Raw genomic sequence first — 22,703 nt, forward strand, 5'->3', positions numbered from 1 at the left:
AAAGACTGCTTCTGGAGATCTGTGATTTAGATCTGTAGTACTGGAATAATATGTGGCTAATGTGAATTAGTATTCCTATCAATAACAATGTTTTTATGACAACAAACCAAAAACACAGACATTTTAAATGGATCCTGTAATCAGTATGTTAAAAGCTTACAGTCTCCACAGAATGACAACCAAAATAAGCAAGCAAAGTAGACTATTTCAAACTTCAAGTACAGTTTCTCATCGTTGTCTAAAATCCAGAATAAGCATTACTGCATAAAACAGTATGATATACTTAGCATTTATACATCTCTTTTCATCCATAAATCTCAAAGCATTTTACAAAGGAGAGCATCATTATCCCTGGTTTACACAACAGGAAATTAAAACAGAAGAACAATTACATTGATACATTTTAATTGTATATATTAGAGAAAAAGATGCCACTCTTTCTTTTTTCCCAAAAAAACCAAAAAGGCAAACTAATAAAAAAAAACCTTCCAAAGATATACAGAGCAGAAGTTAAAGATTTCTCCCTGTGCAACTTAAACATAAAGATATATTTGATCATACTTTTTAAGTAGAACTTCTTTGGCAGATTCCATGTGCTTCAGGGCAATATTCTGGAAGAATGAGAGTTCCATTGCTTCCTGACGATTGTGAAATGTTTCTTTATCAACTAAGCGTAAATTTCTGTAAGACAGCCATAAAATGAATATTTTAAGTATATATACTTTTCACTTTGTATTTCTCTCACTGAGTTATTGTTTATAAAAGGAAAACTACCAAATTACATAGTTAAAAATTATAACTAGGACTATACCAAATTCACGGTCCATTTTGGTCAATTACATGGTCATAAGATTTTTTAAATCATGAATTTCATTATTTCAGCTATTTAAATCTAAAATTTCATGGTGTTGTAGGGGTCCTGACCCAAAAAGGAGTTATGTGTAGGGGGGAGGTCACAAGGTTATTGTAAGGGGGGTTGCAATCAATGTTTCCTCTAACTTTTTACATCCACGTGCAAAATGAATTTTGTGATATGCACCAATATGGAGAGTGAGAGCTCTGGCTGGGGGTGCGGGCTCTGGGGTGGGCTGGAAATGAAGGGTTTGGGGTGAGAGATGGGGCTATGGGCTGGGGCAGAGGGCTGAGGTGCAGGGATGAGGGCTCCAGCTGGGGGTGCAGGCCCTGGGGTGGGGCTGGGGCAGGGAGAAAGGACTCCCGCAACGCTCTCTCAGCACAGCAGCCCCAGGGCTGGGGCGAGAGGAGAGGCACCTCTCCCCGACAGCAGCAGCTCCGGAACCCCCATCCCTCAGAATGGGCTACCCCTGGACCACGAGGGTGCCAAATTCTGCTGGATAAGCAAAGAAGGCCATCCGTACATGGTGGTAACTGCTACTGGTGGGAAAATGTGCCAGTTGCAGTTTGTGCCACTACACCAGCAGCAGCTCCGGGAAGAGGTGCCTCTCCCTGCCAGCAGCAGCTCCGGGAAGAGGCACCTCTCCCTGCCAGCAGCAGCTCCGTCAGGATCCCCAATTTGAGAAACACTGATCTGCCCAGTGAAATCTGTATAGCATAGGTAAAAGCACAAGACCAACCAGATTTCACAGTCCGTGACATTTTTCATGGCCGTGAATTTGGCAGGGCCCTAATTATAACCTACTTCTTAAGTTTGAATTTAAAAGTATTTCACATCCATGATTTTAATTAAAATAGCAAGTTACTATAAGATATTTGCTACTATTAGTCTAGGAAAACAAAATCTAAATTTAAAATAAATATTGCAATATTGCCTACAAGTTTTGCATATGCTTCACATGTGCAATGAGATGGCTGGGGTTTCAGAGAACTTTAAATATGATGTTTAAGATAATGGAACTACTCACATGAATAAAGTTAAGCATATGAATAAATGTTTGCAGAATTGGAGCCCATGTGCAGGTGACCAATTCTACTTACATTCAGGAAAAATACCTTGTGTGTGCTTTAAATGGTTCCCTTCTAGTAAAATTCAACTCAAGAAGCTTCACAAATATACAAAAACACAAATATAAGACAGAAATAACACTTTAGTAAATTTAGTAATGTGAGTCAGCTAGCAAAATTGCCTTTAACATTTGCAAGGTATTCAAAGCCAAATAAATTGAGTGCTTGTCTGATACTTAGCAGATGTAAAAACAAATCTGTAATCTACTACTGCAATTGCTTTCTGGTTGGCAAGCCACTGTGGATGCAATGTTGATTCAATCTTCTGATGTCAGTCAAAAAGAGCAGGATCATGCAATTTTGTCTACTCTGAGAAGCAAAAAGAAAACTCTGGGCCAATTAACTGACTGAGCAGAAATAATAAGGTGAATGAGGAAGAGGGTTGAGCAAAGAGGGGAAAAATACCTGCAAGTGCCCTGCTGAGCAAGATACTAACCCTTTCCTACTTGAAAACAATCCCAGTGCAGATTGACTGACTGAAGCATTCCTCCTCCAAATGCCATATCAACTAGTGTGGTCAGGTTCATATGGATGTGCTTGGAGAAAAGGTGGACAGAGCTTCAGGTGACTACTCTGCAAAAGTCCATCCATTTTCAAACAGAGGGCTGGACCAAGAGAAGCTTGTATGAGGACTTCCCACAATTTAGGAAAAAAGGTAATTCCACTTCCTCCTGCTGTATGGAAGAGGTCTTACAGGACTGAGTAATATGAGAAAAGGCACAGGCGTAATTGTCTGAGAAAACATGCCTGCGGCATCTGCAGAAGAAGGGGGAGAACAAATTGAGAAGCAGGGGTGATAGGCAAAGGTATTGGGCCCAAATCTCACTTCCCCTCTTCAAGGGGTCTGGTATAAGGGGTATGTGATAATTGCCTTCAGTTGCAAAGAGCTCCCTAGAGGCTACAGAAGAAGGAATGGGGAAAAGAGGAACTCATTGAGAGGAGGATCAGTTTAAAAACTGCTTTCAAAAACTAGTCATAACTTACCCAGTTACATTTGGTTCCATTTTGTTGTTTACATAGAAGCTTAATCATGTTCCACTGCTAGGCTAAAGCTATTGAAGAAATGATCTTATCACCTTAAATAAGTATCTCCAACACCCAGATGGGGACTGGTCCCCTCTCACTGAAGTAGGTGGGAGTTTCTGATCAGGACCAGAGTTCCCAGTCACTGAAGGCTAATGTTTCCAAAGAGGAGACCCACTGCCAAAGCCAGGGAGTGATTTAACCAAGGAGAGATCCTTGCTGGTGATGACCAAAGCAGTAAAAAAAAAAATTTAAAAAAAACCAAAACACCACAAACAACAAAAAACTGGATATGTCCATATCAAAGATGCCTAGGAGAAATCCAGAACCCAGACAGGTGCACTCTGTCTCCCCTTCTTCAACAGAACCCAAAAGAACTGGGAGGACTGCCTCAAACTACTTCTAATGAAAGAAGCTCTGAAGACTTATTTGACTGAGGGTATGGCTACACTGGCGATTTGCAGCGCTGGAAAGCCTCCACCAGCGCTGCAATTAGTAAGTGGCCACACCTGCAAGGCACTTCCAGCGCTGCAACTCCCTGGCTGCAGCGCTGGCCGAACACCCCTCTCGGCATGGGGAATAAGGATTCCAGCGCTGGTGCTGCAGCGCTGGTCATCAAGTGTGGCCACACACCAGCGCTGTGATTGGCCTCCAGGGTATAAGGATGTATCCCAGAATGCCTGTTCAGCCACTCTGCTCATCAGGTCAGACTCTACTTCCCTGGCCTCAGGTGACCCGCCCTTTAAATGCCCCGGGAATTTTAAAAATCCCCTTCCTGTTTGCTCAGCCAGGTATGGAATGCAATCAGTGAATCTTTACAGGTGACCATGCCTCCACGTGGCAAACGAGCCCCAGCATGGAGCAATGGCGAGCTGATGGACCTCATCAGTGTTTGGGGGGAGGAATCTGTGCAGGCACAGCTGCGCTCTAGCCGTAAGAATTATGATACCTTTGCCCAGGTATCGAGAGCTATGCTGGAAAGGGGCCATGAGCGTGACGCGCTGCAGTGCAGGGTAAAAGTAAAGGAGCTCCGGAGTGCCTATTGCAAAGCACGTGAGGGCAACCGCAGATCCAGCAGTGCCCCCACGACCTGCCCGTTTTACAAGGAGCTGGATGCGATTTATGGGGGTGACCCCTCTGTAAATCCAAGGACCACGATGGACAGTTCAGAGCCGGTAGAGGAGGGGGAGGGGGAGGCAGACAGTGAGGCTACTGTGGTGGGGGAAGACACCCCGGAGTCCCAGGAGGCATGCAGTCAGGAGCTCTTCTCAAGCCAGGAGGAAGCTAGCCAGTCGCAGCCCCTGGAACTTGGTGCAGAAGAATCACAGGAGCAGGTCCCAGGTAAGCAGCTTTTATTGCAATGCAAAGGTTTTGGGAGAGTAGGGGGGATGGTATGGCTGCATGCCTGCATGCCTAGACATGGAATATCCCATTGATGTGGTCTATCACGTCGCAGTAATCTGCCTCTGTAATCTCTTCAAAAGTTTCTGCAAGAGCATAGGCAATTCGCGTGACCAAGTTTAAAGGGAGAGCCATTGTGGTCCCTGTCCCATTCAGGCTAACGCGTCCGCGCCACTGTTCCAGGAGGGGTGGGGAACCATGCTTGCACAGAGGCACGCTGCATAAGGACCCGGGCGGAATCCGCATTGTTGTAGGAGACCCTCCCTTGCTTCTTTGGTAACCCGCAGAAGGGAGATATCTTCAAGTATTAACTCCTGTGGGAAATGGAGGGAATGTTTCAGTGCTGGTTTCCCCAACTGCATAGCGCGGCAGGCAGGAACCCCAGGAACCCCAGGGTTAACAAAGCCCCGAAACAGGCAGCCTAGCCATGAAGCAAGAAGCACCCTGCTCGAGCAGACCGCGGAAGGAAACCCCAGGGTTAATTCCTGAGGGACATGGCACTGCTGCGTTTAACATCAAGCAGCCTAGCCATGATGCAAGAAGCACCCTGCTCGAGCAGACCGCGGAAGGAAACCCCAGGGTTAATTCCTGAGGGACATGGCACTGCTGCGTTTAACATCAAGCAGCCTAGCCATGAAGCAAGAAGCACCCTGCTCGAGCAGACCGCGGAAGGAAACCCCAGGGTTAATTCCTGAGGGACATGGCACTGCTGCGTTTAACAAAGCCCCAGCACCCTGCTCGAGCAGACCGCGGAAGGAAACCCCAGGGTTAATTCCTGAGGGACATGGCACTGCTGCGTTTAACATCAAGCAGCCTAGCCATGAAGCAAGAAGCACCCTGCTCGAGCAGACCGCGGAAGGAAACCCCAGGGTTAATTCCTGAGGGACATGGCACTGCTGCGTTTAACAAAGCCCCAGCACCCTGCTCGAGCAGACCGCGGAAGGAAACCCCAGGGTTAATTCCTGAGGGACATGGCACTGCTGCGTTTAACATCAAGCAGCCTCGCCATGAAGCAAGAAGCACCCTGCTCGAGCAGACCGCGGAAGGAAACCCCAGGGTTAATTCCTGAGGGACATGGCACTGCTGCGTTTAACATCAAGCAGCCTAGCCATGAAGCAAGAAGCACCCTGCTCGAGCAGACCGCGGAAGGAAACCCCAGGGTTAATTCCTGAGGGACATGGCACTGCTGCGTTTAACAAAGCCCCAGCACCCTGCTCGAGCAGACCGCGGAAGGAAACCCCAGGGTTAATTCCTGAGGGACATGGCACTGCTGCGTTTAACATCAAGCAGCCTCGCCATGATGCAAGAAGCACCCTGCTCGAGCAGACCGCGGAAGGAAACCCCAGGGTTAATTCCTGAGGGACATGGCACTGCTGCGTTTAACATCAAGCAGCCTAGCCATGAAGCAAGAAGCACCCTGCTCGAGCAGACCGCGGAAGGAAACCCCAGGGTTAATTCCTGAGGGACATGGCACTGCTGCGTTTAACAAAGCCCCAGCACCCTGCTCGAGCAGACCGCGGAAGGAAACCCCAGGGTTAATTCCTGAGGGACATGGCACTGCTGCGTTTAACAGAAAGCCCCGAAACAGGCAGCCTAGCCATGAAGCAAGAAGCACCCTGCTCGAGCAGACCGCGGAAGGAAACCCCAGGGTTAATTACCATTACCATTTCTGGGAGGCTGTGAATTCTCTAGCAGTTGCTGAAATGTGTGAGGAATGCTTGTGAGACTTTAAAATAACTTCAGATTATACACAATGGAAGCTCTCTTAAACTGTATCATTTGCTGTATTTTTACAGTGACCTTGAGTAGTCCTGGGCCGGTCTTATCAGTGACTGAAAGAAAGCTTCAAAACCTGAGGAGGAAACCGAACAAAAGCAAAGAAGAATTGGTGAAGGCAGTTATGAACCAGTGTGCAACAGAGAATAAAAATGCGCAGGAATGGAGAGAAAAGATGCATCACTGGAGGCAAACAGAAAGCAGGAGAAAGGCGTTGACGCTGAAGAAAACCACGAGGCAGCTTATAAACCTCATTGCGCGCCAAACAGACTGTATGCAGTCAATGGTAGCAATGCAGGCAGAGCACTACCGTGCCAAACCCCCACCCTCCCAAACCTCTTTCCCCTATGCACCAATGTCAGCTCCAAGTCCCGTTCCCCAGCATCCAGGTTCTTACCTACACCATCACCAGCTGCCCCCGACACCTGTACGGTCACCTATGAGCCCAGAGAACTACGACCCTTACCCTCTGCACTCAACCCCCATCACCATGCAACAGTACAATCCTGAGGTGCACAGCACTCCTGGCAGTACATATGAAAAACTATGAATGTACAGTTCAACAACCAACCCCCCTGCCCGTGTACTTCCTTTTTTTTAAATAAATGATTTCTTTGATTATGAATCAGTTTTTATTATTGCATAAAGTGAAAGATAACAAACCCCAATGAAAACACAGGTAACAAACATCAAGGAAAACACAGGCACTTAAAAGCACTGTAACCAGTGCACGTCACTCCTGGTCAAGGCAAAAAAACATTACTGTTGGCTTTCAGCCTCAAATTTCTCCCTCAAGGCATCCCTAATCCTTGTTGCCCTGTGGTGGGCGTCTCTAGTAGCCCTGCTGTCTGGCTGTGCAAATTCAGCCTCCAGGACTTGCACCTCGTTGGTCCATGCCTGGCTGAATGCTTCACCCTTCCCTTCACAAATATTATGGAGGGTACAGCACGCGGATATAACCGCAGGGATGCTGCTTTCCCCCAAGTCTAGCTTCCCATACAGACATCTCCAGCGAGCTTTTAAACGGCCAAAAGCACACTCCACAGTCATTCGGCATCGGCTCAGCCTGTAGTTGAAACGGTCCTGGCTCCTGTTCAGCTTCCCTGTATATGGTTTCATGAGCCAAGGCATTAATGGGTAAGCGGGGTCCCCAAGGATCACAATGGGCATTTCAACGTCCCTTACTGTGATCTTTTGGTCTGGGAAAAATGTACCTTCCTGCATCTTCCTGAACAGGCCACTGTTCCGAAAGATGCGTGCATCATGCACTTTTCCAGGCCAGCCTGTGTAAATATCAATGAAACGCCCACGGTGATCCACAAGCGCCTGGAGAACCATAGAGAAATACCCCTTGCGATTAATGTACTCGTAGGCTAGGTGGGGTGGTGCCAGAATAGGAATATGCGTCCCATCTATTGCCCCTCCACAGTTAGGGAAACCCATTTCTGAAAAGCCATCCACAATGTCCTGCACGTTCCCCACAGTCACGGTTCTCCTTAGCAGGATGCGATTAATGGCCCTGCAAACTTGCATCAACACGATTCCAACGGTCGACTTTCCCACCCCAAACTGGTTCCCGACCGACCGGTAGCTGTCTGGAGTTGCCAGCTTCCACATTGCAATAGCCACCCGCTTTTCCACCGTCAGGGCAGCTCTCAATCTTGTGTCCTTGCGCCGCAGGGTGGGGGCGAGCTCAGCACACAGTCCCATGAAAGTGGCTTTTCTCATACGAAAGTTCTGCAGCCACTGCTCGTCATCCCAGACTTCCATGACAATGTGATCCCACCACTCACTGCTTGTCTCACGAGCCCAAAAGCGGCGTTCCACGGTGCTGAGCATTTCCGTTACCGCCACAAGCAATTTCATGTCACCCGCTTTAGGCAAATCCATATCATCATCGGACTCCTCACTGTCACTTTGGAGCTGAAGGAGGAATAGCTCAACTGCCAAACGTGATGTGCTGGCGACAGTCAGCAGCAAATTCCTCAGCAGCTCAGGCTCCATTTCACAGCGTGCTAAACTCACAATGGCAAGAAACGTGGACGGCGAAACTGTGACTGCTGGGAAGTGAAGCGATGCACCACGGGGCGTTGGAACAGGAAGCGGAATGACCCACACACTTCCTTCCCCTTCCCACAATACTCGGCGCCAAACGGCGCCAAAACGGGATGAGGTGCTCTGTGGGATAGCTGCCCACAATGCACCTCTCAGTACAGCGCTGGAAATGCTGCCAATGTGGCCACACTGCAGCGCTGGTAGCTGTCAGTGTGGCCACACTGCAGCGCTGGCCCTGCACAGCTGGATGACCAGCGCTGCAAACTACCAGCGCTGCAAACCGTAAGTGTAGCCATAGCCTGAGACTGGAACGGTGTTACGTACCAGGGAGGCCGGGGGGCCCTCCCAAGGTGCTCTGTAAGAACGAGGCCGACACACACTGTGAGTTATTGGCTTTAATGAAGGTAAAGTGACACATCTGCAATGGGGACCCCAAGCATTGCTGTCACTGAGACGGGGACCCAGCGCCCTGTAGCTCGGCCTGGGGTGAAGTCCGAAAACAAACACAAAGCATGCTCATTTTATACAAACAGCAGCAAACCAGCTCATACATAATGCAATAGAAACTCTCCACCCTCCGGGGCTGCCCCCCTGGCCAACAGCCAGGGGCTTGCCACGCAGCAGTCCCAGCCGGTCACGGCAGGTTAAAACTAGCATGCCGTGTCCTACAGTAACCGGAGGCTGAGAAAGCGGAACTGCCTAAGCTAAGCCGTAACAGAATCTTCCATGGTTCCCTAGCCTCCTACAAACGGTCAACATCAAGAGGCACCTCAACTCTGAATACCCAATAAACATGGCTATATGCATGGCAAAAGTAGTGTCAAAGTCCCAGGCCAAAGAGGAACATGAAGACTGATGCTGAAAGCTCCTCACTGCTAAACCCTGCAGATTTGAGAACAGCTCTAAATGATTTTGTTTACTAGAAGCTTCCAAGATCATGTGACAAGAGCATATATATCCCAACAGTTATCTATACATAAAATTCTCAAAGCAGAACAACATCAATTTCAGAAGCCCAAGATAAAGTTTCTAAATTCTGCACCCTATTTGTCAAAGTATATGAAATTTAGTAGATAAGTGAAGAATATTTGACAGAAATAGTTTATTGCCCCTTGATTAGTTCCTACAATTCAACAAAAATGTCTATTTAATTAAATTAATCAGTTTAAGATCTTTAAAAGGAGCATCATATTTTACTAAAAAGGAATCTTACTAGAATAGTTTGCATTTCTGATTATTATAGAATCTGATTAACTGTCAAATGCTGCTTAGTGGGTAGCTGAAGAAGTCTCTGTCACAGAAATTTGGACTGTCCCCACTAGTCATATCTGTAGATTTAGAAGGCAAACCTAACTTTGACAAAAAACCTTATACAAGTTTTTTTTTCCATTGCCTTTTTCTTGGCTGTAAAAATATACATTTTAAAATTAATTGGATGTCACATCTGAAAATTTTCACTTGGAAGTTGATAATAATTGAAGATTGAAATTAATGTCACTGTTATTTGAAGGTCCTGAATCATCAGAAACAGAAATAATATCCTGCTCAACCACAACTTTCAAAATTTTTAAAGATAATTCCTCTGACAATATAAAGTTACTTCAGGAACTACTTAACCAGAATCAGCTACACTAATCAAGTAAGAGGATACTTCTTTGCTTTCACACCTCCTACACAATGAGAATATGTATATGTATATACTCGATCATAAGCCGGTTCGTTTATAAGCCGACCCCCAAGACGTATAAGTAAAAATGGAAAATTTTTATAACCCGTTAATAAGCCGACCCTATAATTCAGGGGTCAGAAAACTTTGGCTCCCGGGCCATCAAGATAATCCGCTAGTGGGCCAAGATGTTTTGTTTACCTCGAGCGTCTGTGGGACTGCCATACTTGCATAATTCTCTCAATAGCTCACATGGTACTCCTTCAACTGTTGATTATATCCCACAAGAATGGGAATATATGAATTCCTCTTTTCTTAGCCTAGCAGTTAACACTGTTGAGAGCCTGAAATATAACATTCTGAACTATGTATCCATTGGTAGCAAAATATTCTGAGAGTAATGCATAAAAGGATGTCAAGGCAGCCATCAGACAAATGTTATAAATTTGTGGGGCTAGTTGGCTGAGATAATAGACACTTTTTTCCATCCTGGAATAAGCCTTTTTGCATGCTCCTTTTCTGAGTAATCTTTTTTTTTTTAGGCTATTAAACATTTTTCTAATGCTGAGTTTTTGCCTTTCATTATAGACTCAGTGGCTGTTCTTCTGGTCTCCTACTTGGTCACAATGATAGAAGCAGAAAAGTAACAAAAATGTGTTTGGAATGTCTGACTGGTTCTGGGCCATTCTTCATTAACCAACTTTCAGATTTAGCAGAAGTAAATCAAAATAGGTCCATTGCCCCAACGAAAACATGTAAGTCAGTGCAACTTCAAAATGAAAGGAGGCAATGGTCTTCCCATGACATGGGTATATAATCATCTCCCTTACTTTCAGTCCCAACCCACGCACTGTATCAGGAATGTGGCCAGCTATATAGAGTCAACAATCACTTGGAAGAGTTCCTTAGTAGCCTTAAATCCTAAGATGACAAAGTAAGCAGGTTTTGCACATTTTCTGTCAAAAGAGCTTGAAATCTACAGGGTCCACACTTACTTAAAAGAAGTCTCCCATAAGTCCAGAACAGCCAACATTGTGGGGTTCATTGCATACAAATTTTCCTTTATGTAACTGCAGGCTGACAAGAAAGACTTGTTCCAAGGTTTTGGCACAACTTCCATTCTAAACAAAACAGTAAAATAAAGTCTCCAATTAGTCATGCTAAGAATCCAAAAGATATGTATATTTCCTTAATAGTTATAATTGTGTTGCATGCCACTGAGATTTACAATTTGGGAAATAAAATTAATTTCTTCTTTCACTCTTCAGAAATTAAAAATATTGTCCTAGAATATTGGGGAATACATATAAAATTAAATATTGAGATAGAATTTTATGCTAAAACTTAAGCAGAGATATGTAACTCATTCACGGTCCCTTATGACTTCTTAGAGCTCATCAAACTAATTAGATTACATGCATGCTGCTTATACAGGTAATTAACCAATATTTTTTCTCAATGATCCTGAATATGTAATAGGTAAGGCTGTATGTTTGTCACAACCATGATTTTTGTCACAAAATCCATGCATTCTAAGGTCTTTTAATAAAAAGTCATTGCCTTTTTCACCTCAGTCTGCCTGCTACTAAGTACAATTTTCATGTATTTTTACATATTTGGCACTTTGTGGTATCCTGCTAACTTTACATACATTAAAACCTGTTGATCATAGTTATTTAACACTTTCTAATGGAAAATAGATTTAATAGTTAAAATATTTTGTGCCATGACTTTTTAAAAAGCTAATATAACAAAAAAAAAATTGTGACAGAGATTAACATTTCTTGCCTGTAACCAGAGTTCTTTGAAATGGACTCTGCATGTTCACATTCATGGGATGTGCTAATGGTGCGGCTCTGACGGTGGAATATTTTGATAGCAGTACCTGTCGCTCTATTCACTGTTCCTGAATGTTGTGAGGACCAAGGTACAGAAGGGAACATGGTATTCCAGCCACCTCATTTCCTTCCAACAATCCCCTCAAATCTGAGTTTGGAATTAGGACTCGGAGAAAGAAGGGAAGATGGTCTGGGAGTGAGAATAGAAAGAGTACCTCTAAAAGAACTTAAGTTACAGGTAAGTAACCTTCATTTCTTCTTCGAGTGGCCTCTGATTATTCTCATTATGGGATAGTTTGACAAGCAGTACTGATCTTGAAGAAAGGTGGGACATGGAGTCCTAATTAAAGAGGGATTGAAATACTGCTCTGCCAATCTGAGCATCTGATCTAGAGACTAGGTCCAAAGAGCAGTGTTTTGTAAATGTATCTATGGATCTCCACATTGCAGCCCTACAAACTTTTGTACGTGGAACATGTCGAAGGCATGCCATTGATTCACCATAGTTGTGGTGAGGATAGGGATGGATGCTAATGTGTAGGCTCCTTATATGCATAGCCTAACCCAATTTGATAATGCCTAAGAAGTGATCACTTAAACTTTTTTATTATTAGCATAACGTGAATAGATTAGGAAACTTTCTTAACTATTTAAATAATAAACTCAAGCCCTTATTGCATCTAAAACTAAATTATGCAATTTATTTTTCACCTGTATGTGCATGTGGGCTTGGGAAAATTACCAGCAGGTTAATTGACTGATTAGTGTGAAATTGGGTTACCAGCGTAGTAGAAACCTGTTGGTGACATAGCACAGCTTTATCTTTTTGGAATACTATAAATCACAGGTCAGCCATGAGAGGCCGCAGTTCACTCACTTTTCTAGCTGATGTTACAGCTATGGTGAAAGCTGTTTTAATTGAAAGGTGAAATAAAGAGTATTCTCCCACTGGCTCAAAGGGAGGCTTCATAAACTGCGTTAGGACTATGTTAAGATCCAACGCTGGTGAAGGGTTCTTGACTGGTTGGTAGAAGTTCATCAACCCTTTCATAAATCTCTTTACTGTCCCATGTGTGAAAACAGATTGTTTTCTATGAGTGATAAGTCAATATGGTTGCTAAATTAACTTTAATCGATAGAGACTTGAAAATTTCAGCTGTACCATGTATTCCAATATAGTCTGAATGAAAGCTGTGGTTAGGACTATATTGTTACTCTTTGCCCAGAGGAAAAAAATCTCTTCCACTTGAGGATATACCATTTATGGGATGATTCTTTCTGATGAGTTAATTAAGACATGTATCTCTAGTGAGAAGATTTTTCTAATTCTTCCCGAGCCCTATAGCCCAAGATAGCAGGCACTAATAGGAAAAGTGGATATGAGTAATAATCCATTCCATGCTGTAGAGCCAACAGATGTGGAGTGAATGGAAAGATTGCTAAATTCCTTTGAATCGCTGAAGAAGGTCTGGGAACCACTGTTGCCTCAACTATTCTGGGGCAACCAGAATTACTTTGTCTTATTTCATCCTCCTTATTATACTCTGGATGAGGGGAAATGGAAGAAAGGGATAAAGAAGATCTTGCCCCCAGTTTATGAGGACTGTTTTTTAGATGGATTGGCTGTCTTTTCCTGTTCTCAAGCAAAATCTAGGAAATTTCATGTTTTTCTTGGTTGAAAAGCTGTCTACATCTGAATGACCCCATGACTCTAAGCTCTTGTGTACCACTGATGTTTTTAATGACCATCCATGGACTTCTGTCCTGTCCCTTCTCACTTGGCCCACAAGGCAGCTAGGTGTAGAGCTAGAGCCCTGTGCAGATACAAGATTTATATCCACGGATGTGGGTATACACAGAGCTGCAGCACTCTACCAGGAACCGCAGCGGCGAGAGCAGCAGCATGTTGGGCCTCTGCTCACAGAAGTCAGTGCCCCATGCCAGCAGCTCCTCCAGCGTGGCTGTACCATCCAGAGCCCTGGCCCCACCCCACCCCAAGCCCCGCCCATTAGGGCAGGCACCAAGAGCTTCGGCAGCTGTCCCTGGTCACAATGCTCTGTGCAAGTGACTCGGATGCTCCTGGACAGCATCAATTCTGTGTTGAAAGGGAAGGTATTATAAATGCTAGGGTCAGCATATGTAAGTGGCACTTTCTGACAAAAGAATGTTTTCTCAATTCTAATATAGGTCAAAAACCGCCATCCTTTTTTAGGATTAGGAATTATCTTTAATAAAGTCCTTTTCCTCAGAATTCCCTTGACACCTCATCTATGGCCACTGTTGTCAAACCAGACAGAACCTCTGATCTTATGAGAAGGGTCCCTGAATAGGGATGAGATGGGGGTATACTTGAACTAAAACTTATCGAGATGGTTCCTTAGCAGATGTAAATTGGCATACCTACACTGAAATCCATGCAGACTGCACATTAAAATCAATGGAGCAATGTCAATTTACATCAGCTGAGGATGTGACCAATTATCTTATGATCATTTGCTGTGGGACTACATCCAACCTTATCATCATTTATAAATGTTATATGTTACAACAGGAAATTTGTTCTCAAAATTTTGTCAGACTATCCACATATATTTCAGAGCTTTAATACGCAACTATATGAGTTCATGCAACAAATAGCTAATATTATTTATTTTTAGTGATATTTAACATGCTCCAGTTTGGATCAATTGCCTTTGTCTAATAAAGTTTCCCTACATACAGTATTCTCTCCTACTGCTGTCTAGTCAGTGTTCTTGAAGGAATATGTTTTCTTACTCTGCACGATGAGGTGGAAGAAAAGCTTGCTTCTTGTCTTCATCTTTTTCCCTGGGATCTCTTAAAACAAAGTCAACTAAAAGAAGGTATAAAAAAAGCCAAAAAACATAAATATGCTTAGCAAAGGAAAAACAACACTACACTAATGGATCCAAACAGTTGGGCAACCCCAGTGAAGTGAATGATGATGCATGGGTGTAACTGTACAGGGTATGTAATTCAAAATAATTTTATTTAAGTGAGATTTACAAAATAAAAGCAATTTTTATGAAACAGCAAAAGTGTTGAATGATGCCATATTTCTCCCTTTAGGGGAAAAAAACATGAAATCCTGTGGAACTTTCCTATTAAAAATATGTATCCAACATCTCAGTCACCTATAAACTTCTAATTTATTTAATGATGGTATTCACAATGAATTTATATATTTCAATAACTCATAATATTCATACAACTAGAAAGAACAGACATCATCATCAATTTACCTATAGCTTTCTTTACACTCAGAAGATAGTCTTCTCTCATTTCATCAGACAGTAAATATATACTTTCGCTGAGTACTTTCAGATGCTGTGGAACTAAATCCAATACATGCTCCAGCCAAGAGTCTTCCATTGGAGCGACATGTTCTGTATCAATTCCATGCTGAATGTAATAGTAGTATTTCTGTACAATAAAGGCATTAAATAAGTTGGCTCCATTTGGCATTATAACAAAAAGATAAAGATGTCATTGCTAGTGCTGCTTTTGATGGAAGCATAAGTACATTTCAAGGGTACTAAGGGTGGTGTACATTATAAACTATATATAACTCTGTACGTTTAATTTTAGGTTTTATCTGATTTCTTAATGCGTTTACTAAGTGAATCAAAATTATTTCTAAAAGTTATAAAGATGGTATAATTGCATTCAAAAATATCATGCCATAATCCATATTAAACATTGATAACAGTGCCTCTACAGAGCACTAGCTTTCCAGTCAGTAACGTGGACACTGCCACAACACACACATACTGAAAGTCCTAACAAATTGCACTCAGAGACCTTCACTGTGTTGTAGCAGCATTCACATGGAACTTTACAGCACAGCTGGTGCACTTTAGTGTTATACCCTGACTTGCTGTGCAGTAATTTGCCACGTAAACCAGTCCTTTGCCAATATATAACAACCATGCTGAAAACTGTGTAGACACAGGAAGAGGAGTCAGAGATGGAATATAAACCTTAACTTTGAATTTGCTTGTTTATTTGGTTTAAAGCTGATTTTTGAGATTAAGATTTTCTACTGTGGGTGCCAACATTATTCTCATATAATTAGCATATACATCTGTTGGGCCCACAAACCCACAGTTGTACATATCAATCAGACAATTGCAGCACTAAATTGAAGATGCAACTTAGAGTCCTCTATCTGATCAATTTCCTAATATGTTCTCATGAGAAAAGAAAATATAATCATAACATGCACATTTTAAAAGCGATATTTTGAATTAATTTGTTTTAAAACATGCAACAAATTCCTAATGATTTTTAAATAACTGTTAGAAACACAGATTAAAATTATATATATTTTCTATCCAGTACATGTTTTCTTCTTTTTATTTGGGTTTTACTAGTCCATTTATAAGATCTGATTAGCTTGTTGTTTCATTTTGTCTTTAAAAAGTTAAGCAAGTTAGGATGGAACTAATTATAAGTAGTTTTCTACTACAAGATAAAACAGACAGCTGGGTCAGACTGAAGGGGAAGCACTGGTGAAATTCAAAGCCATCCACCATGCTGCAAAAAAGGAAAATGCAGTTTTTAATCTTCAAAGGAAAGCCACGGATGCGGATTTCACCAACACTTAGTTTCCTCATAGTCCAACAGGCGTGTCAGTTTTATTTTGTATTACAAAAACTGCCTCATGGCATGAAGCAGGATAACATTTTTTTTTAATAAATTTTGAAACAGACAAGCTAATCAGGCTGCAGATATGAGGTAAAAGTATAATTATAGAGAGGCTGGAAAAAGGAATACTAAGCAGTGAAGGCAGGAACAAAGGACAAAATGCTATATACTCTGCTCCATGGCCCTGGTAAAAGGCTAATAGCAGAAATCCGAGTAGAAAACAGACCTAATTTGTAGAAGGCAGCTGTCGTAGTTCCACCATATGTTCCACCCACTCTGCAGAAACCCCGCTGTGGTACAATCAGAGGGTTAGAATTCTATGGGGTTTCAAGAAGCATTTTAGGCTTACAGTAGATCAGCAGGAATAAGCAGCAGCCACTGCAATGTATGCTTCTCTAGAAAACTGTTAGATGTTAAGGATATCCATGTAAGTTAATTCTTCTTCTTGCAACATTAACTACTGCTCTACACTTTCATCCTTCTTGGAGAGGGGATTAGGGAGTGGAAAATGCAAAGGCACAAGTGGTAGAATGGTGCTCCAGCAATTTGTTCCTTCACAGAGGTCCAGAGACCAGCAGAGTGGCTAGCCCTTTCTGAAGAAGCTCCTAAGATCAGTAAGGAGGCACTTAAGTTTTCCTATCGATTCTCTGTCTCCATATGGTTTGAAGCCCATGATGCCCACCCCTTCAGCGTGGCCTTTAAAGGTCGGTATATTTGGGAAGCATTTTCTCCCTTCACAAGGGTTATTCTGGGAGGGGGTGAATAAAGTCCATACAATGGAAGAAGAGGGAGTAGGAATAGAGTGGGAGAAAATACAGATCTGTGCAGACTGATAGGAGAGAGAGTTATTGCAGAATATAATTTACCAATATCACAGGGGAAAAGAGCTGTTGGACACTGTTTGGAATGCCAATCATTAAAGGGGAGAAGAAAGAAAAGAAAGATCTATTTTAGCAGATTAAAAAAAATTAATTTACCATCTAAATTAACCAGATAACAAAGTTCTTCATAATAAAACTCTTTGCTGTGATCTTTAAAATCGAGATTTTAGCAATTAGGTAATATGGTAATTAGATGATCTATAAACACATAGGACAGGCTGTCAGTGGTTTAAGTCATATAAATAGGTATAGTAATAAATCAGTACCTAATTCTGGCCAAAGGAAGGAAAGCGGCATAATTTCTCCACAAATAGGCATGTTTTAATGTTACAAAAGCAGAAATGACATATAATATTTTCTAACTGAAACAAACCCAAAATATAGTCCCCTTGTGAATTCTATTCCTGCTAAAAGTAGGAATAACTTTTGAGGGTAGAACACATTGCTTGGTCTGAGTAGATGCACGTTCTTACATACATACTTGTGTCTCAGACTCGTTTCCCCCATGGCAACTCCCCTTTATATCCCTCACAGATATTAGTCAGGGTATCCAAAAAGCAGTGTCTTTTTAACTTTCTAGTAGTGAAACAGTAAGGAAGGTCAACTCTCTCAGCATGCTACTGCCTGCAGGTTTTCCATCATACACATACTTTCATTGCCAAAAATAATATGGCCACTTACAAACAAAACAAAAGAGCAAATTAAAATTGACTTCAATGTAGAGGATTTGTGACCAAATTATTAAAAAAAATAGTTATTCTAAATTCTCAACAATAAAACCTCTGTACTGTATGCCAAAATAAAACTAAAGTGCCTACCACCATACAAATTCAGAATATTAGTCACCTTGTCACTATTGCAGTGAAATAAAGAGCAATCATTTATAATAATACTGCAAACAACACTGTCTTAATTACCAAAATGTCTTTCTCTATGGGCGTGGGAGAACCTGTTCTTGGAGACTGGGTTTCATCTAGTGAAACAGGCTGTTGCAGAGTAAAGTCTTGCTGCCTAACAAAACAAAAATGACATAATATGCATTATGCAGTGTTGTTGTAGCCAGGCTGGTCTCAGAATATTAGAGGTAATATATTTTATTGGACCAACTTCTGTTGGTGACAGAGACAAGCTTTGTGTCTCTGTCACCAACAGAAGTTGGTCCAATAAAAGATAGTACCTCACCCACCTTGTGTCAGTACTATGTTCTTCAGACAAACTGTATTGGCATCTCTAAAAGATACAATATCATATCTCATCTCAGCAGTGGTCAAAAGAATGATGCCTGCCACCAACTGAATCATAATTATAATCAAGAATTCTGTATGGACCCAAATATTTTTCCAGACAATGGAATAGTTTACTAAACACCTTTTCTTTAAGGTTTCACAGGTATAGTGCTCAATTCTGCCTTTAATGTGCATAGGGAACTGTTGTGCCTATTGACCACAGTTTGAAAACAAATCTAATTTTAAGATTTAAGCAGGAAATACTTCTAGAATATCAGTTAAGCTGTTAAGGTATCTTTATTTAGTAATTTCTTTCAAATCAAGGGACTAGTCATATTAGCAAGGACTATTCATGTAGGTAAAGTTGGCAGACTCAAACCCATGGTTTGTGAAAAAATGGTCTTATACTTATGAGAATGTTAAATATATTCTAACAAGTCATTTAAATTAGTCCATTGCAATTAGTTGACAATATTAAAGAAAACAAGAAAGCTCCTCAAGAGGAGATATGTCCCTAATTATCCAACATTGCCACAACTTTGTTATTATAATTGCACTATGCTAGTCAAATTTTTTTATATTTACAGTTAGTAAATTCTAACCCATACATTTTTGTTTGTTTGTTTGCTTTATGCTAAACTACAGGATTAGATTTTGGCTTTCTGTTTTATTGAATTTGTCAATATTTTCGTACCAGTATTCGGCTGTGAAATAGTCCATCTCATACTCACCTTAGCAGCAGAAACACATAATGAAGAATATATTTAGTTAGAAAAACTAATATTTATAATATATTTAGTTTACAAAATTTCCAGATTATGTTAAGTAACAGGATTTATCAAACCAGTTCTTTTCATTTGGGGGATTGGTTTATCAGAAGGATAGTTTTATTCCACAGTTTACCATATAATAATAGTTCATTTATGGCAATAAAATGTTGTCAGTCATGCTGTAGGCACTTCTGCATCTGTGCAGCCAGATAAAAAATGGTCAATGACCCAGGAAACTCTCTCCAAACTGCTAAATATTTAAGAAACAAAACACAAAACATGGTTTTTATAAACATCTTCAGGGCATTGTAAAGGTTGAGGTAGTTACCCAAGAAAGAAAAGATTTTGGAGTAGCACAAGCTTCAGGGTATCTTACTAAGATTTTTAAATAACTTTAAAATATTTTAAAGATCCATTTTAATTTTAGTGACACATCCTTACACTAAAATAACTTAGAAATTATCTTTTTTTGGAAAATCATATCTCATTAGAAAATAAAAATGACAAAACAAATTTAAAAATCTTCCAGATTCACGAACCGCTGATATACAGACATTTTCCAGACACTCCTGGATATCACTCCTTGCTGTATTATAAAATAACAAGTGTGTCTTCAGTTAGTCAACTGGGAATATTCTAAATGCAGTTTACTAATCAGTAGCAGGGGGTAGCCGTGTAGTCTGTATCCAGAAAAACAATGAGGTGTCTGATGGCACCTTAAAGACTAACAGATTTATTTGGGCATAAGCTTTCGTGGGTAAAAAACCCAGTTCTTCAGATGCATGGAGTGGTGGCACTGGACTCCTCATTGTTTTAATAATACCAGTGTCCATAATCACAGCTTTCTGTCCAAGTTATGAAACTAAGGTGGAGCTCAGCTAATAATTATGCTTAAAAAGTGTCACATGAGCAATAAAAAATGTCAGGATGTGCATTTCTGGTTTATTTTATCACACTTCAAGTAATGTTTCAAATAGGAGTGAACAAGCACTTTCTGAAAAACTAATAAGCAGCCCGAATCCATCACACATTCCCTGCTGAATCCAACCCAAATCTTAAAGATTTTGATCACCTGATAAACTCCAGCTGCCAAATCTACTCTTCATCTAAATTATAATACCTGCCCTTTCGTTCCCCAAAAGAATACTATGGCTAAGTCCCAGTCTGCGCAGTTCATAAATTACTCATATATCCTCCCAATTTTAGAGGAATCAAGAGAAGTGTACAGAAGAGCATCTTACCTGGTAGTTTTTATTTCTTAAACTGGGGTCATTTTTTGCATTCATATACATAATCTGTTACTGACTTGCAATCTTGAACTTTTTGTTATATTAACATTTTTTAAAATTTCATTTCAACTTTGAAAGGGAAAAATGCATTTATACAAACACAAGAAAACTCACATGATGATGTTAACAAGAGTACTTCTGAAATTTTCACGATCTTTTTTTGGATGATAGCTACTCCGCGCTTTAGAAGTTGATGTTCCAGCAACTGGTTCATTAACCGTAGAGTCCTGTATCTTGCGTCTCTTATTCCTCTCCTCCAAATATTGTCCTTGCATGAAATATATATATGCAAGTTGCATACTATGAGCCCAAACATGCAATGTGCTGAGTACCCTCTAAAGATTCTGAGAGTTCTCAACTCACATTTATTTCAATGAAAGTTCAGATTTCTCAGCATCTTTCAGGATCATGCCCTACATCATTTGCAGCAAAATTAATGAAACAAAACTAATACCTGCTTGTACTGTATAAACTGTTAAAGAATATTTATATAAAATCTATTTAAAGATCTGTAAAGTTACTATTTTAAAATATTTCTTAATTTTATTTCCTGTGAATGGGTCCAAGTATTTTTGACCTGTGTCTTTTTTTTTTTCTATCATAGATACAGAATCCCATTTCTGTTAACTGCTAAAGTAAATCTATATTCTAACTATATTTCTTTTGTAGTTTTTGGGTGAAATTCTGGCTCCACTGATGTCAACTGAAGTTTTGCCACTGATCTCATTGGGGCCCAAATTCCATCCATTGACTGTATGCAACATTTCACTGACTACTATACTGATTACGATTAAGGATTTCTAATATTCAGATATACAGTACTAAAAATGAATCTGACTTTTTGGAAACTTACATTATTGTATAAACTCTTTTTATGCTAGATCGCAACACAATCTTTTAAGTGAAATATATTAAAATATGCAAATATTGTGAGGATTCTCTTCGCTGTTTGACTAGTTTTATGGCAAACATTCCATTTCCTAAACTAATGGCTTTTTGGTAATGTACAATCATATGCTAGCAGCTGGAACTATTTATTTTCTGATAAAGAAAATGTTAAATGAACAATGTTGTTCTAAACAGGCAAATCACTTTTCCAGACCTAAAATACTAATAAAATAATAAACAATATTTTGCACTTCTACAGCATTCTTTATCCAAGGTGATTATGGCACTTTACAAACATTAATGAATTTACCTGCATCATGTTTGTAAGATAGGTATCATTGTACCCATTTTACAAAGGAAAAAATGAGGCACATAAAGATTGTGACTTGCTCGAGACTGCGGCAATCTGGGAATAAAATTCTATTCTCCTAACTCTATAATCTTGTATTAACTCAATTTTACACTATTTTTTTCATTAAATACTGAGTGGTAATCTTACCAGGTGAAAGTTCATTTTTGACAATAAACTGATCTGGCTCATCATCTTTCTGTTCTTTTCTCAGATGAAATGAAGGAGAAGCTTGCTGCCATTGTGGCTTAGAGCTTACCTGAAATAAATATTTCATTCTTTAGCTTTATAAAATAACAATAACAAGAGATAGCTACATGTCTTTGACACACACTTAAAAACACAATAAATTACAAAAGAAAACAGCAGACCCATAACATATAATAATGGTAACAAAGCAACACAAAAATAAACCGAATTCCCTATTTTTCTCTAAAAACAGGAGGTAATCATTCAGAAACCCAGAATAAAATATTATGTTTATGCCTATTATAAATTATTACTAATTTCTGGAATAAGTTAACAGTACAGTATATACCCACTACTAAGACAGACCCCAGACATTTATGAAGATGAGATTATTATGGAAAAAAAAGCAAAAGCTAAGAAAACAGGGGAAAAAAGAGGTTTAATAGAATCTTTTTCTGGTGGAGTATGGTAGATATCAACAGTTTCTCCCAGGTGAAATCGACAACCAACTTATGTAACTGCTGCTCCCCCAAAATATACGATTTGGGATCCAGGGTACCTATCCCCTTCAGTGGTTTTGTTTTGTTGTTTTTTTAACACAAACAAAAGGCTTCCCTTTCGGGGGGTCCTAACTCCATGGCAAGATAACATAATGTACAATATTCAGCCATCAGTAGCTTAGCAAATCTCACACAGCTTACAAGAAT

At 40.7% G+C, this 22,703-nt stretch overlaps 1 protein-coding gene across 1 annotated transcript in view; it reads right to left on the minus strand.

Annotated features, from left to right (window-relative positions):
- Window positions 1–22,703, minus strand: part of DNAH7 (dynein axonemal heavy chain 7) — a 248,353-nt gene that overhangs the window by 211,519 nt on the left and 14,131 nt on the right. The window contains exons 3-9 of the mRNA XM_045031804.1: window positions 21,958–22,066; window positions 20,685–20,838; window positions 18,203–18,296; window positions 15,000–15,180; window positions 14,515–14,590; window positions 10,897–11,022; window positions 562–681 (exon numbers count right to left, since the gene is read on the minus strand). Of these exons, the coding sequence (XP_044887739.1) occupies window positions 562–681; window positions 10,897–11,022; window positions 14,515–14,590; window positions 15,000–15,180; window positions 18,203–18,296; window positions 20,685–20,838; window positions 21,958–22,066 (860 nt within the window). The remainder of the gene's footprint in view (window positions 1–561; window positions 682–10,896; window positions 11,023–14,514; window positions 14,591–14,999; window positions 15,181–18,202; window positions 18,297–20,684; window positions 20,839–21,957; window positions 22,067–22,703) is intronic.

The sequence above is a fragment of the Mauremys mutica genome, chromosome 10 (assembly GCF_020497125.1).
Source record: "Mauremys mutica isolate MM-2020 ecotype Southern chromosome 10, ASM2049712v1, whole genome shotgun sequence".
Lineage (NCBI taxonomy): Eukaryota > Metazoa > Chordata > Testudines > Geoemydidae > Mauremys > Mauremys mutica.